The sequence below is a fragment of the Python bivittatus genome, unplaced genomic scaffold (genome assembly GCF_059951505.1).
Source record: "Python bivittatus isolate LINGU-HERP-01145 unplaced genomic scaffold, Pbiv_v1 ctg000480_np1212, whole genome shotgun sequence".
Classification (NCBI taxonomy): Eukaryota; Metazoa; Chordata; class Lepidosauria; order Squamata; family Pythonidae; genus Python; species Python bivittatus.
Window position 1 is genome coordinate 72,237,036 of NW_028277075.1, and position 14,017 is coordinate 72,251,052.

At 40.6% G+C, this 14,017-nt stretch overlaps 2 protein-coding genes across 2 annotated transcripts; both read left to right on the forward strand.

Annotated features, from left to right (window-relative positions):
- Nucleotides 1–2,795: 2,795 nt before the first annotated feature.
- LOC103055157 (olfactory receptor 5T3-like) lies at nt 2,796–3,755 on the forward strand. Its single transcript, XM_007437982.3, has one exon. It carries the CDS (start codon nt 2,796–2,798, stop codon nt 3,753–3,755), a length of 960 nt encoding a protein of 319 aa, XP_007438044.3.
- Nucleotides 3,756–6,846: 3,091 nt separating this feature from the next.
- On the forward strand, nt 6,847–7,815 carry LOC103055397 (olfactory receptor 5AR1-like). The gene has a single exon (XM_007437983.3). The coding sequence runs from the start codon at nt 6,856–6,858 to the stop codon at nt 7,813–7,815; it is 960 nt and encodes a 319-aa protein (XP_007438045.1). The 5' UTR covers nt 6,847–6,855.
- Nucleotides 7,816–14,017: the final 6,202 nt, after the last annotated feature.

Here is a 14,017-nt window from a genome sequence, read left to right on the forward strand (position 1 = left end):
GTAACCAGGTGGGATCCCAAATTCATGTATTACTGAAATAAGATTAAGAAGAGAGATTTCTCACATATATGTAAACTATCATAAAATATTATTAATATATAATAAAATCTTATGCTCAGTGCCCTGTTACAATTCCATTAATATTTTCAAAATATCTAACTATGCAGGAAGCCAAATAAAAAAGAAAAACCAAATTCTAAAACCAAATTAAAAAGAAACAGAGAAAAAGGATATCATTTATATGCATTTTGACATACATTTACCAAGAAGAAGGCAAACCAAGCACCTGTAGTTTAGGAGTGAATAAATCATAGTAACCCAAAATATATAACTTTATGGAAACTATACTGCCTTCAGCTCTTGGAGGAAAAGTAGGAAAGAAATCAAGTAACTAAATAAATATCCCGTTTTCATTCTGCTGAGATACAAACTTTCTAGGTCACCTCAGACTGGTTTAGAAATTCAGAGGGGAATAAATTAAATTCCTTTTAACTTCTCTAACAACAGCAAAGCTAAGTTGCTTCAGAGAATTATGCAAGGAGATATCATACCAGTTCAGTTCAGCACGCACTTTCTATTTATGCTAAGAACTGCAAAAAAGCAGGGACTGAAAATTAGAAACCAGCTGAGAACTTAGAATAGTTGAACACAAGTGTTAGGGACCACATGTTGTTAGGCAGATTAATGAAGAAAATAAAGCAGTCCTTTTGGTATTAAAATAATATCATTAATCATGGGATTGATGATTAAAAATACATTTATTGCTTGCATTAGATTTCTGAAAATAAAAATGACTGAAAGTTATGATTTTTACTGCTATTATTATTATTATTCCACAAACTCTCTTCTATTATACATCCCCCTCAAAAAGGCTGCTGCCTAGAAAACCTACTGTTAACATCATCTAATTTTTAAAGCATAAGAGAATTGAGGGTCTCTCCCTTCTTACTGCAACTGTGAGTTTTATTAAATCGGTGCAAAGATAGTCTTCAAGGTATGTAAATATTTGTCTTACACTATGTAAGTTTTGGTCATTTTAACTGTTTACCTGAAAAAAATGACTTGGAGGGATAGAACAGCTTTAAATAACTAGTACAAAGCGAGTCTACGATACAGCAGCCTGTTTTACAGCAGCATGGTATGGGGCTTTGAAATTATTTTTGTATTTTTTTAGAAAAGGAGAAACAGACCACTTTTAAAATGAGCTTTACACCCACCACCACCCCAACTTTATGAAGGTAGACTATGTACAATCCAGTTCCAGTGATTTTTTTCCAGAACTACTTGGCTTAAGATATTCATTTTCTCCTCTTTCCATTTCCAGTCAGTGTTCTTCCCTTTTGCTCTTGTTTTCTCTTCTTTTTTCCATCCAGCACAAGTTTTGAGTAAGGAAGCACAAAGCAGGGAGAGGGATAGGTGCAATAAAAGTTCTGAATTTTATACAAAAAGTCTTGTTTTTCTTCTTCTTACCCAGTTCGGGGGGGGGGGGGGGAGCTAGACCTACTCTGCACCTGCAGTGTAATGACATGCTTAATTTAAAACAAAAAAGCAGAAGGTAATTGGACATGGTAAGGGGAAAAACACAGCTAACATAGAGTCAGGTATTGCATTCAGCTGGATTTAGCCTCCGGAAAATATACATTATGGAAACAAAAGGTATGATCTGATTGGAGATTATTTGCAACAGATTTTACTCTGTGCAAAATCTGCCATTATTTTAAATTGGGAAAATTGTAATTGTTCAATGAGAGAAAGCTGTATCTACCTGGATGTCTTTATTTAATGGGGGTTTTAAAGTTATTTTTTAACTTGCCTTTATTATTTTTATAAATACCTCGAGGCAGTGAACATACCTAATACTCCTTCCTCCTCCTATTTTCCCCACAACAACAACCCTGCAAAGTGAGTTGGGCCAAGAGAGAGATTGGCCCAAAGTCACCCAGCCGGCTTTCATGCCTAAAGTGGGACTAGAACTCACTGCCTCCTGCTTTCTAGCCTGGTGCTTTAACCAGTAGACTAAACTTCTGAGAAATTTAAAGAAATTCTAGTAATTTTAAATACGTGTGTGCATGCCCACAAATATTATCACATGTGTTTCAGGCTTGTCCCAGGGCTTTTTAATTACCTAGCATTATCTTTCAGTTTTGCTCAGAAATAATTCCGAAAATATTCAGTTGCTTATTCAGAAAATAAGTATTAAAATAAGTGTGAAAAAATACGGATGCAAATTCTGTTAGTTTGAATGACAAAAAGTTAAACTAAAATTCTCTTCATTTTATTTCTCTTTCCAACACTATGGATAGTATTGTATTAGGGTTAGAGTTATTGTATTAAACAGTAGGATGAATACAGCGACAGACACTTTAGGGGTAACATCATGCCAGAAGCAATCCAGGAATCTTTTCAGTTCTCCTGATATCAGCTCCCTATTCTTTTTAAGTATTAGCCTCTAATCATGTACATTTATTCAATCATATAATATAAATTTGCTTCAGTAGAATTTAATTCCAAGTTAGACCAGGTTGTAGCCTAAATACAATTGTTCAAATCTTAAGCCAGTTCAAAATTACTTATAGGTTTTGCTGCCTGCTAGCAATAAACCAACATAGTTACTCATTTGGGAACTCAGCAGATTTATCCTTGAAAGATTTCTATCACTTTATTAAATTCTTTTTACTCACTGATGGCAGTAAATTCCACACATTCATTTTGTGTTGTGCAAAAACAGAAAATGTTTTTTCCTTATCTATACTTTGGAATTTTGCAGGTTTGGGGGAAAAAAAAATATGGACATGATGTTTGAAGAAAATGCCACCACAGTTGTCCAGAACTTCATATTTGTAGGATTAACAAGCAGTCCTAAAATCCAGATCATCCTCTTTTTAATGTTCTTTGTCATTTATGTAACTACTTTGATTGAAAATCTAGGAATGGTTGCTTTAATAAGGGCCAGTGCCTGTCTCCATACCCCTATGTATTTCTTTCTCAGCAGCTTATCCATTCTGGATGCATGCTTCTCTTCAGTGTTTGCTCCAAAGATGTTAGTGAACTTTTTGGCAGATAAAAACACCATTTCCTTTACTGGATGTGCAATACAGATGTACTTCTTTATAGGCCTAGGGAGTGCAGAATGCTTTCTCCTCGCTGCAATGGCTTATGACCGGTATGTAGCTATCTGCAAACCCTTGCTGTACCCAGTCCTCATGTCTCCTACAGCCTGTATCCTTCTGGTGGCAGGCTCCTGTGTTCTTGGGCTTTTGCATTCTCTTATACATACTATCTTTACTTTCCAGCTCTCGTTTTGTGGTTCTGCTATCAATCATTTTTTCTGTGATATCACTGCCCTTTTATCACTTTCCTGTTCTGATACTTACATCAATGAACTTCTGATCTTTTATATAGCTGGGCTTGTGGAAATAATCACCATCCTGAGTGTAGCAGTTTCTTACACATACATTCTCACCAACATTGTAATAGGAATTCACTCTGCCTCAGGCAGGGTCAAAGCCTTCTCCACTTGCACTTCGCACCTCACCGTGGTCACCATCTTCCATGGGGCAATCCTTATTTTACATTTCCAACCAAAGTCTAGCAACAGATCACCTCATCAAGGTACGAGTGACAAAATTCTTGCAGTTTTCTACACAATTGTTATCCCCTTGCTGAACCCTTTGATTTACAGCCTGAGAAACAAGGAGGTGAAGGATGCCTTAAGAGGTGTTTGGAGAAGAGCCTGGGTCAAAATGATTAGATAAATTAAAAAAAAAAAGTTTCCTGATTTTTTTGAGAGGGAGGCATGGTATTGTAAATAAACTATAAGCAATTGTTCTTAAACATAAAAATGGAGTGTTCTTTGCTATAAATGATACAACATATATACTTTAAGATGCTCCACTATATTCTCAACTATTCTTCTCTACATGTACCCGATGGCAAAGGGTCTCCATTGAAGACTTGTTTTCTCTCCAGGAACAGGGCCAAGATGTCATGGGATCCTGCTTAAGTGTGTTTTGGAAGTTGATAGTCTGTCGGGCAACAATTTTTATGGATTTGTTATTTTGTATTCTGATATTTTTAGTCCTATATAAGCTGCCCAGAGTCATGTTATTAGTGAGCAGCCTTAAAAATCAAATACATAAATAAATCTATGTACATCTTCAGTGTGAGCTATAAAATCAGCTGGTGGATCCTTTAACAAATTTGTCCATGCACTTCCATTCCACATGAGAAATGTCCCTCTGGTAGATCTCCTGGGAATGAATTTTAGAAAGGGAGAGGGAAAATGGACTCATCTCCCTGAGCCTTAAACCTACCCCATTCCAAATGGAGTGATAGAGGTACCCCTGTTGGTGTTCTGTGGTGTGAGAACTTGGTTGTTTGTCATGATGGGGCTGAATAAACAATGAAGCATCTAAATGGAAGATTAATGAGGGTTTGTTTCTTCATCCACCATCCAATGACTACACAGAAGATCTGATCTAGTTTCTTATCTGATTTCCTTCTCCCTGCTGCCCAAATTATAGCCCCTTGGGCTCAGTGTTTGCACATTCTTCATACTAAGTTCAGCCATCAGGCCAAAAATGCTGATTAAAGGGACATGCTGACGGAGGGCCCTCTACTCAGTTAACAGTAGCATACTTAACAGGCTTGACCCGCATGCACACCGAGAAGCAATGGTTAAAAGTAAAACCACCAAGTAGCTGTAACGTAACGCAAAAGAACCCTCATCTTTTTATTTCTTTATTTGAAGCATTTACAAGGCCGCCCCATTCAATCTATTTAGCTCTGAGAGTCATACAAGAAAAATAAACAATTCAGAAAAAATATCGATACTCATTTAAAAATAACCCAATAAATAAAATGGCAAACTGAACAAGACGATTCAAACAGTCACAGGGGGACTCTGCTCAACGGGGCCCAAGTGCCTGGGAAAAAAGCCACGTCTTCACAGAGTTTCTAAAGGCAAGCAGAGCTGGGGCCTGTTGTGTATTGTGGGAAGTTTCCTCCAGAGCACATTCACAGCTGAACGTGGCCCGAGGCTTGACGTTCTCCACATCCTGGCAGCGGTGGCATCGTGTGTGTGTGTGTGTCCGTGTCCGTGCATGTGTGTGTGTTCCCTGTTCCTCCCATGGAATTGATCTCTTATCCAAACCCAGGAATAGCTGCAGTCTGAAGACATACCAGAGTCTGAAAAATATCCCAGCCTTGCTAGAGACGCTGGGAAGTTCTCCAGGGACCCAGAGCCTGGAGAGATGCGGTTTGTGCTGTGGGGAAAGACAACTCTAGTTCTATTTGCATATAAACCAGTCGTGTTCTGATACCAGTTTATGTATCTGTTAGTGAGCTTCAGCGTAAGAACATTTTGCCTCTTGAAATGATGTAATGGTACAATGGCTCTCTCCCTGGAATTCAGTGGCATCATACAGTTTCACCGGGTGTCTTATTTCCTCAGACTTGCTAGCACTTCATTTCCTATTTTGGGTAAGTATTGATATTATAAAATGGTGTAATGGGCATGGTTTTTTTTCCTTCCCCCCACCCCAACCTCAGGTAAGCCTCACCTGGCTTGGCTCTTTTATGTGCCTGCCTTGAATTCTGGAACTCTTTTGACCCTCTGAGGTTCTTGGCAGGCTGCTCATCCCTTTGCTTGTTGATTTTGCGTGCTTTTTGTATATCGATACGTGTTCTCTGTTGACTGAGGCTTAGGTTATTCCTACCTAAGGAAACCCTTTGTTTTTAAGCTGAGGAAGGGCTCTGAAAGGAGAAGAGACGACGCTTCCCAGTGGCTCAGGCATCCAACCAGGCAGGATTCTGTGCAGTGAGTTCTGTTCAAAATGGCGGAGGAGGAAGACTGTGCGTACAAAGGGCGTGCCGGGAGCTAAAGCTAAACTGAGCCCTGAATTTTATAAGGGCTGTGCAGGCTCTTTCTTTTTGTTTACTCTACAAAAACAAACAGTGGCCCAGATCAGACTGGGATCCCCATGAGGGCTCTCCACCACTCTCAATAACATGATCCGATATTTAATTATCTGGAATACGCATTGCATTATTTTCCAGATTAAATTGATATCTGCTTTAGTCCCTTGCCATGCAGAAATCTCATCTCTTCATTTTATGAAGAGAAAAGAATATTAGTTTACGAAGATATTGTTTACGTATGAATATTTGACAGCCCAAAAGTAGCATTTAAATGTCTATTTAAACAGATATTTCTTTACTATACTAGATAGCCTGATTATGTAGGCTGAACTGTAAAAAATGTGGAGAGAGTTTTAAACCAGATATTTTGAATCTGAATTCAGAGCCAAATAATTGGAGGGGTTGAATTGTCTCCCTCCCTCCCTCCCTCCCTCCCTCCCTCCCTCCCTCCCTCCCTCCCTCCCTCCCTCCCTCCCTTCCTTCCTTCCTTCCTTCCTTCCTTCCTTCCTTCCTTCCTTCCTTCCTTCCTTCCTTCCTTCCTTCCTTCCTTCCTTCCTTCTGTTTTGTTTCAAAGAGCATTGTGATATTCATGTATCAGAATAATGAATGGAATATAAAAAGTAACAGTGAATGATTGTGATTTCCGATTATGGCCAAGTTGTTTCACTGAGAATGTATTTGGAAATGGGCTTCCAGACACTCATTTAGCTTGAGTGTGCATGTGCTCACACTACTTCTTCCACTTAAGCTAACAGAAATTCTCCATCTACTCCAGCCTTTCCAAACCTGATGCCTTTTACATGTTTCGACTATTACTCTCACTACTCCCAACCAGCATGCCAATAAATTCCCTGTGTTACTCATATATGAATTATTCAAAAGGTATTGCTTTTCTTGGCCTTCAGCGTTTCTTTACCTTGCAGGTCTGGAAGGAAAATGACAGAGGAAAACAGCACCACAAAGGTCAAGGATTTTGTATTTGTAAGTTTCACCAACAAGCCTGTCGTGACGATCACCCTCTTTTTTGTGTTCCTGATCTCTTATGTAGCTACTTTGGTGGGCAATATTGGAATGATTGCTTTAATAAGGGCCAGCCCGCAACTCCACACTCCAATGTACTTCTTTCTGGGCAACCTGTCCTTTATAGATTCAGTATTCTCCTCTGTGGTTGCCTGTAAGTCTTTGGTGAATCTCCTGGAAGATAAAAGATCCATTTCCTTTATTGGATGTGCAATGCAGATGTACTTTGTCATAGGCTTGGGCAGCGCAGAGTGTTTTCTCCTCGCTGCAATGGCCTATGACCGGTACGTGGCTATCTGCAAACCCTTGCTGTATCCAGTCCTCATGTCTGCTAGATCCTGTATTCTTCTGATGGCAGGTTCGTATCTTCTTGGGTTTTTGCATTCCCTTCTGCATACTGTTTTCACCTTCAGATTGTCATTCTGCCAGTCTAATCAGATCAATCATGTATATTGTGACATCACGGCCCTTTTATCTCTCTCCTGTTCTGACACTCGCCTGAATGAACTCCTGATTTTTTATGTGGCTGGACCTGTAGAAGCAACCACCATGCTGAGTGTCTTTCTTTCATATATGTATATTCTTGCCAACATTGTGAGGATCAGCTCAGCTTCAGGCAGGCTGAAAGCCTTCTCCACTTGCTCTTCACATCTGATTGCAGTTACTATCTTCCATGGGGCAATCCTTATTTTACATTTTCGACCAAAGTCAAGCAATGGATCACCCATCCAAGATATGAGTGACAAAATTCTTGCCGTCTTCTACACTATTATCATTCCTTTGCTGAACCCTTTGATTTACAGCCTGAGAAACAAGGAGGTGAAGGATGCCTTTAGCAATATTTGGAGAAGAGTCTGGGTCAAAATGATTAGATAAATTGTTTAAAGAAGAAGCTTTCCTGATTTTTTGGTGGGGGCGGGGCATGGTATTGTAATTAAACTGTAAGCAGTTTTCCTCAAATATTAAAATGGAACATTCCTTGGTATAAATGACAGAGCATATATGCTTTAATATGCTCCACTATATTTTCAACTATTCTTCTTTACCTGTACCTGATGGCAAAGGGTTAGGTCTCTATTGAAGACCTATTTTCTCTCAGGCATAGAGCCAAGATGTCATGGGATCCTGCTTAACTGTGTTTTTGGACTTGATTGTCTGTGGGATAATGATTTTTATGGATTTGTTCTGTTGTATACTGATGTTTTTAGTCCTATATAAGCTGTCCAGAGTCATGATATTAGTGGGCAGCCTTAAAAATCAAATCAAATCAAATCAAATCAAAACAAACAAACAAATAAATCTATGTACATCTTCAGCATGAGCTGTAAAATCATCTGGTGGATCCTTTAACAAATTTATCCGTGCACATACATTCCACATGGGAAATATGCCTCTGGAAGATCTCCTGGGAATGAATTTTAGAAAGGGAGAAATAAAAAGATCTTCTCTCCCTGAGCCTTAAACCCACCCCATTCCAAATGGAGTGATAGAGATACCCCTGTTGGTTTGCTGTGGTGTGAGAACTTGGTTGTTTGTCATGATGGGGCTGAATAAACCATGAAGCATCTAAATGGAAGATTAATGAGGGTTTGTTTCTTCATCTACCATCCAATGACTACACAGAAGATCTGGTCTAGTTTCTTATCTGATTTCCTTCTCCCTGCTGCCCAAATTATAGCCCCTTGGGCTCAGTGTTTGCACATTCTTCATACTAAGTTCAGCCATCAGGCCAAAAATGCTGATTAAAGGGACATGCTGGCAGAGGGCCCTCTACTGAGTTGGACTTGCGGTACAGTCCCAAGGAGATTACTGGACTTAAGGACCTGAATTCAACCCCCTCTTGCCTTCTTAGACTCTGGAAGCAAATTCTTCCTAGGTCCACGAAGCAGCCTTGCTAAGTTAGCTTTCGCAACTCAGCCCGCTTCACCTTATCACGTGGATCCAGAATCAAGCAAAGAAGAGATATACACATATGCGCCCCTTGAGCTGGTCTGACCTGCAGCTTAGCTCTTGTCCAGCAGCTGTTGATAGAAATCCCCCTATTTACTTTCCCCTCTGCTGTTGGACAATCCCTCTAACACTGACTTTAGAGAAGTAGGACTGTGTACTCAAGTAGCCCCCTGCTGCAAAAGAAAATCCTTTTCTCCACTTGCTCCCAATCTTTCTCTCCATCTTCGGTCCAGAGATATTTTTGTTGAGCAGAGTGCAGCAATACTCCTGTTGTGCAGAGTGCAGCAATACTTCCAGGAAAGTTGCCCAGGAAAAATACACATCAGCATGAGAGATTTACAAAATGCAATGTCCATATCTTGTTCCCCAAAGAAATCCAGCCAGAAAATATATACTAACTGGTGTTTATTGATAAAAAATGCAACACTCCATAAAATACAAGTTTCATACAAAATATAGGAAAAAACACGTCTTCTCATATATTTTAGCATCCAAGACTTATCTACTTTACAAGCTTAGCAAAGTCTCTAGCCAAAACTCTCAGAGAAGTGGTACACTACTTGGTTATTAGTAACAGCTACGTAACCCATAAAAACTGACTACATGGTGGCTAAAACTCTACTGAGAGGCTGGACATATAATCCTCCCATTATATTGCCAGTATGTACCCCCGCACTGGGTAACTAGCATACACACGCCAATAGGTGGCAGTAAATAGCAGTATACGTGCAAACTAAAAAGACTAAACTAAGTCACAGGGTTTACTTAGCCATAACAAAACTGTTTTGCAGATAACAAGATGAATCCTTCCCATGAGAAAATCCTAACAATTTTCTCTGTTTTCTCCTTCATTTTCAGACAAAACAAGGCCAGTGCAAAAAGTGCTACCTCTTAGCCCATGGGCATGTGTCTGTGGGAATTCTGTATTTTGTGCGTTTCTTCCCTTCTTTCCTTCCCTCTGTGCGAGAAGCCTCAATGTTTCTCGCTTTCATTGTTGCAGCAACAGTTTCTGTTTTTCTTTCTGCCTTCTCCTTCTATAGCTGAACATTCTGTCGACTGAATCTCTTTTCTAAGCCTTCCCCGTTTCCCATGCCATTCTCTGAACTCTTGCTTTATCTTTCTTTCCTTGATGTGAAGGTGCTTCTCTCTGAATTCTTTAAACTGAATAATGGGTTCAATTCTCATAGATTACAGTTACATGTGTGTTTGTTATATTTAAATCCTGCCCCTCATTCCAGAGCTCCAGGTAGCCTAGATAGGGAGATTTCCAGTAGCTGGAATAGCTGGAGCACACCAGCGTTCCAGCATTTCCAGCCCTTCTGGTGGGTGTATGTGTGTGAAGAGAAGAAGTTGCATTTGTGTGTTGGAGAGCAGGAAAAATGAAGGCTGCAGGCAAGAGAAGAGGCAAGTCAGAAACCCCAGACAAAATCAACTTGGTGAAACGATTGGGGTCAGGGGACAGAACGTAGTGGGTGACTGTAGGTAGGAAAAGTGGAGCCGAGCAGCAGAGCCTGGAAGCCATGCCAGCTCCTCCTGAAGAGCCAACAGTAGCAAACTTTGTCCCCTCCCAGCCAAAGACTGGGAAAAAATGAAGTCCCAGCAGCAGTTGAGAACTGAGGCAACCCATTTTTGGCTGAAAAATCTCAAAATGTCAGTCTGTCACAAGTTAGCCAAACCTAGGCTTTAGTAAGATAGTAAAGTAAAGTAAAGTAAAGTAAAGTAAAGTAAAGTAAAGTAAAGTAAAGTAAAGTAAAGTAAAGTAAAGTAAAGTAAAGTAAAGTAAAGTAAAGTAGAATGTCTTTATTAAAGGTTTTATTGCAAATAATAGCTTACATCATAGTTTTTAAAAACAGAGACATACATACTTCATAATATTATACAGACATGACACCAGTATTCATGGAGATTTAGATTTGCAGTTCCAGAATTCTGGGGTAAAAATGGTATAGGCACAAAGCGCTCCCATCTCCTGCTTTTCACTATTGAGGGGAAAAGAAAGAAAAGGAAGGGGGGGGGGGAGTGTCTGAGGCACCTGTTGTGATGTCCTGTGAAGCGGGTAAAGTCAGGAAGCGTGACTCCTTGGATTTCTGGGAAGGTCTTCATTGCTTGTAGGGTAATGTAACAGAGTCTTGAAAACCTACCGGGGCGATTCTCCAGCTCAGCTTATACCTGGCGTAATTAAAGTAACTAAACTGGAAAGCCAGTTTGGTCTAGTGGTTAAGGCTCTGAGCTAGAAAGCAGGAGACAGTGAGTTCTAATCCCGCTTTAGGCATGAAAGACGGATGGGTAACTGGGCCAGTCACTCTCTCTCAGCCCAACTCACCTCACAGGGTGGTGCTTGTGTGAAAAATAGGAGGAGGAAGGAGTATTAAGTATATTTCCAGCTTGAGGTTTTTATAAAGGTAATAAAGGCAGGATGAAAAACCTAAAAAAAAAAAAAAAAAGGAGTTACTCATGAGTCTCTTTCTTTTGCTTCTCTGCCCCCCCCCCCCGACTTAAGAATCTCTTCTGTAGCAGCGCTTTCCCCTCCCTTGATGTCTTGCTGCCTCCTGCGTGTCCCCACGGTCTGTTTGGCATTCTGCCAGGCCCATGTAGAATTCTGCATAGATCGTGTCACAATCTGCCCAGAACCGTGGACACGTTCCGATGGAGTTATCTCCAGTGGCATACTTAACAGGCTTGACCCGCATGCACACCGAGAAGCAATGGTTAAAAGTAAAACCACCAAGTAGCTGTAACGTAACGCAAAAGAACCCTCATCTTTTTATTTCTTTATTTGAAGCATTTACAAGGCCGCCCCATTCAATCTATTTAGCTCTGAGAGTCATACAAGAAAAATAAACAATTCAGAAAAAATATCGATACTCATTTAAAAATAACCCAATAAATAAAATGGCAAACTGAACAAGACGATTCAAACAGTCACAGGGGGACTCTGCTCAACGGGGCCCAAGTGCCTGGGAAAAAAGCCACGTCTTCACAGAGTTTCTAAAGGCAAGCAGAGCTGGGGCCTGTTGTGTATTGTGGGAAGTTTCCTCCAGAGCACATTCACAGCTGAACGTGGCCCGAGGCTTGACGTTCTCCACATCCTGGCAGCGGTGGCATCGTGTGTGTGTGTGTGTCCGTGTCCGTGCATGTGTGTGTGTTCCCTGTTCCTCCCATGGAATTGATCTCTTATCCAAACCCAGGAATAGCTGCAGTCTGAAGACATACCAGAGTCTGAAAAATATCCCAGCCTTGCTAGAGACGCTGGGAAGTTCTCCAGGGACCCAGAGCCTGGAGAGATGCGGTTTGTGCTGTGGGGAAAGACAACTCTAGTTCTATTTGCATATAAACCAGTCGTGTTCTGATACCAGTTTATGTATCTGTTAGTGAGCTTCAGCGTAAGAACATTTTGCCTCTTGAAATGATGTAATGGTACAATGGCTCTCTCCCTGGAATTCAGTGGCATCATACAGTTTCACCGGGTGTCTTATTTCCTCAGACTTGCTAGCACTTCATTTCCTATTTTGGGTAAGTATTGATATTATAAAATGGTGTAATGGGCATGGTTTTTCCTTCCCCCCACCCCAACCTCAGGTAAGCCTCACCTGGCTTGGCTCTTTTATGTGCCTGCCTTGAATTCTGGAACTCTTTTGACCCTCTGAGGTTCTCGGCAGGCTGCTCATCCCTTTGCTTGTTGATTTTGCGTGCTTTTTGTATATCGATACGTGTTCTCTGTTGACTGAGGCTTAGGTTATTCCTACCTAAGGAAACCCTTTGTTTTTAAGCTGAGGAAGGGCTCTGAAAGGAGAAGAGACGACGCTTCCCAGTGGCTCAGGCATCCAACCAGGCAGGATTCTGTGCAGTGAGTTCTGTTCAAAATGGCGGAGGAGGAAGACTGTGCGTACAAAGGGCGTGCCGGGAGCTAAAGCTAAACTGAGCCCTGAATTTTATAAGGGCTGTGCAGGCTCTTTCTTTTTGTTTACTCTACAAAAACAAACAGTGGCCCAGATCAGACTGGGATCCCCATGAGGGCTCTCCACCACTCTCAATAACATGATCCGATATTTAATTATCTGGAATACGCATTGCATTATTTTCCAGATTAAATTGATATCTGCTTTAGTCCCTTGCCATGCAGAAATCTCATCTCTTCATTTTATGAAGAGAAAAGAATATTAGTTTACGAAGATATTGTTTACGTATGAATATTTGACAGCCCAAAAGTAGCATTTAAATGTCTATTTAAACAGATATTTCTTTACTATACTAGATAGCCTGATTATGTAGGCTGAACTGTAAAAAATGTGGAGAGAGTTTTAAACCAGATATTTTGAATCTGAATTCAGAACCAAATAATTGGAGGGGTTGAATTGTCTCCCTCCCTCCCTCCCTCCCTCCCTCCCTCCCTTCCTTCTGAGGGTGTCCCTTCCTTCCTTCCTTCCTTCCTTCCTTCCTTCCTTCCTTCCTTCCTTCCTTCCTTCCTTCCTTCCTTCCTTCCTTCCTTCCTTCCTTCCTTCCTTCCTTCCTTCCTTTTTGTTTATATAATGGAATATGAAAAGTATGATTGCAATTTCCAATTATGGCCAAGTTGTTTCACTGACAATGTATTTGGAAATGGGCTTCCAGACACTCATTTAGCTTAAGTGTGCATGTGCCCAAACTACTTCTTCCCCTTAAACTAACAGAAATTCTCCATCTACTCCAACCTTTCGAAACCTGTTGCCTTTTACACGTTTTGACTATTACTTTCCCTACCCACAACCAGCAGACCAATGGCCATGCAGGCTGGGATTGGTGGAAAAGGTAGCCCAGCATACTCAGCAGCATCAAACTGAGGAAGAAAAAAATTAAGCTTCTCTTACTGACTGGAATAATAATTTCAGTGACCTCAAAGAGAGAACTAAACCCGCTGTGTATTTCTCCATCTGTTTCTGTGAAGTAGACTGCCTATGTAATGGAAGTTACATTTTAGGTGAATACTCTACGTTGTTCAGAAATACCTTGTCTTTTCAAATAGCTCAGACTAGTGGTCTTCCCTACATTTGCAAGCCATGAATTCCGTGAGTTACTCATATGAATTATTCAAAAAGTATTGCTTTTCTTGGCCTTCCGCATTTCTTTACCTTGCAGGTCTGGAAGGAAA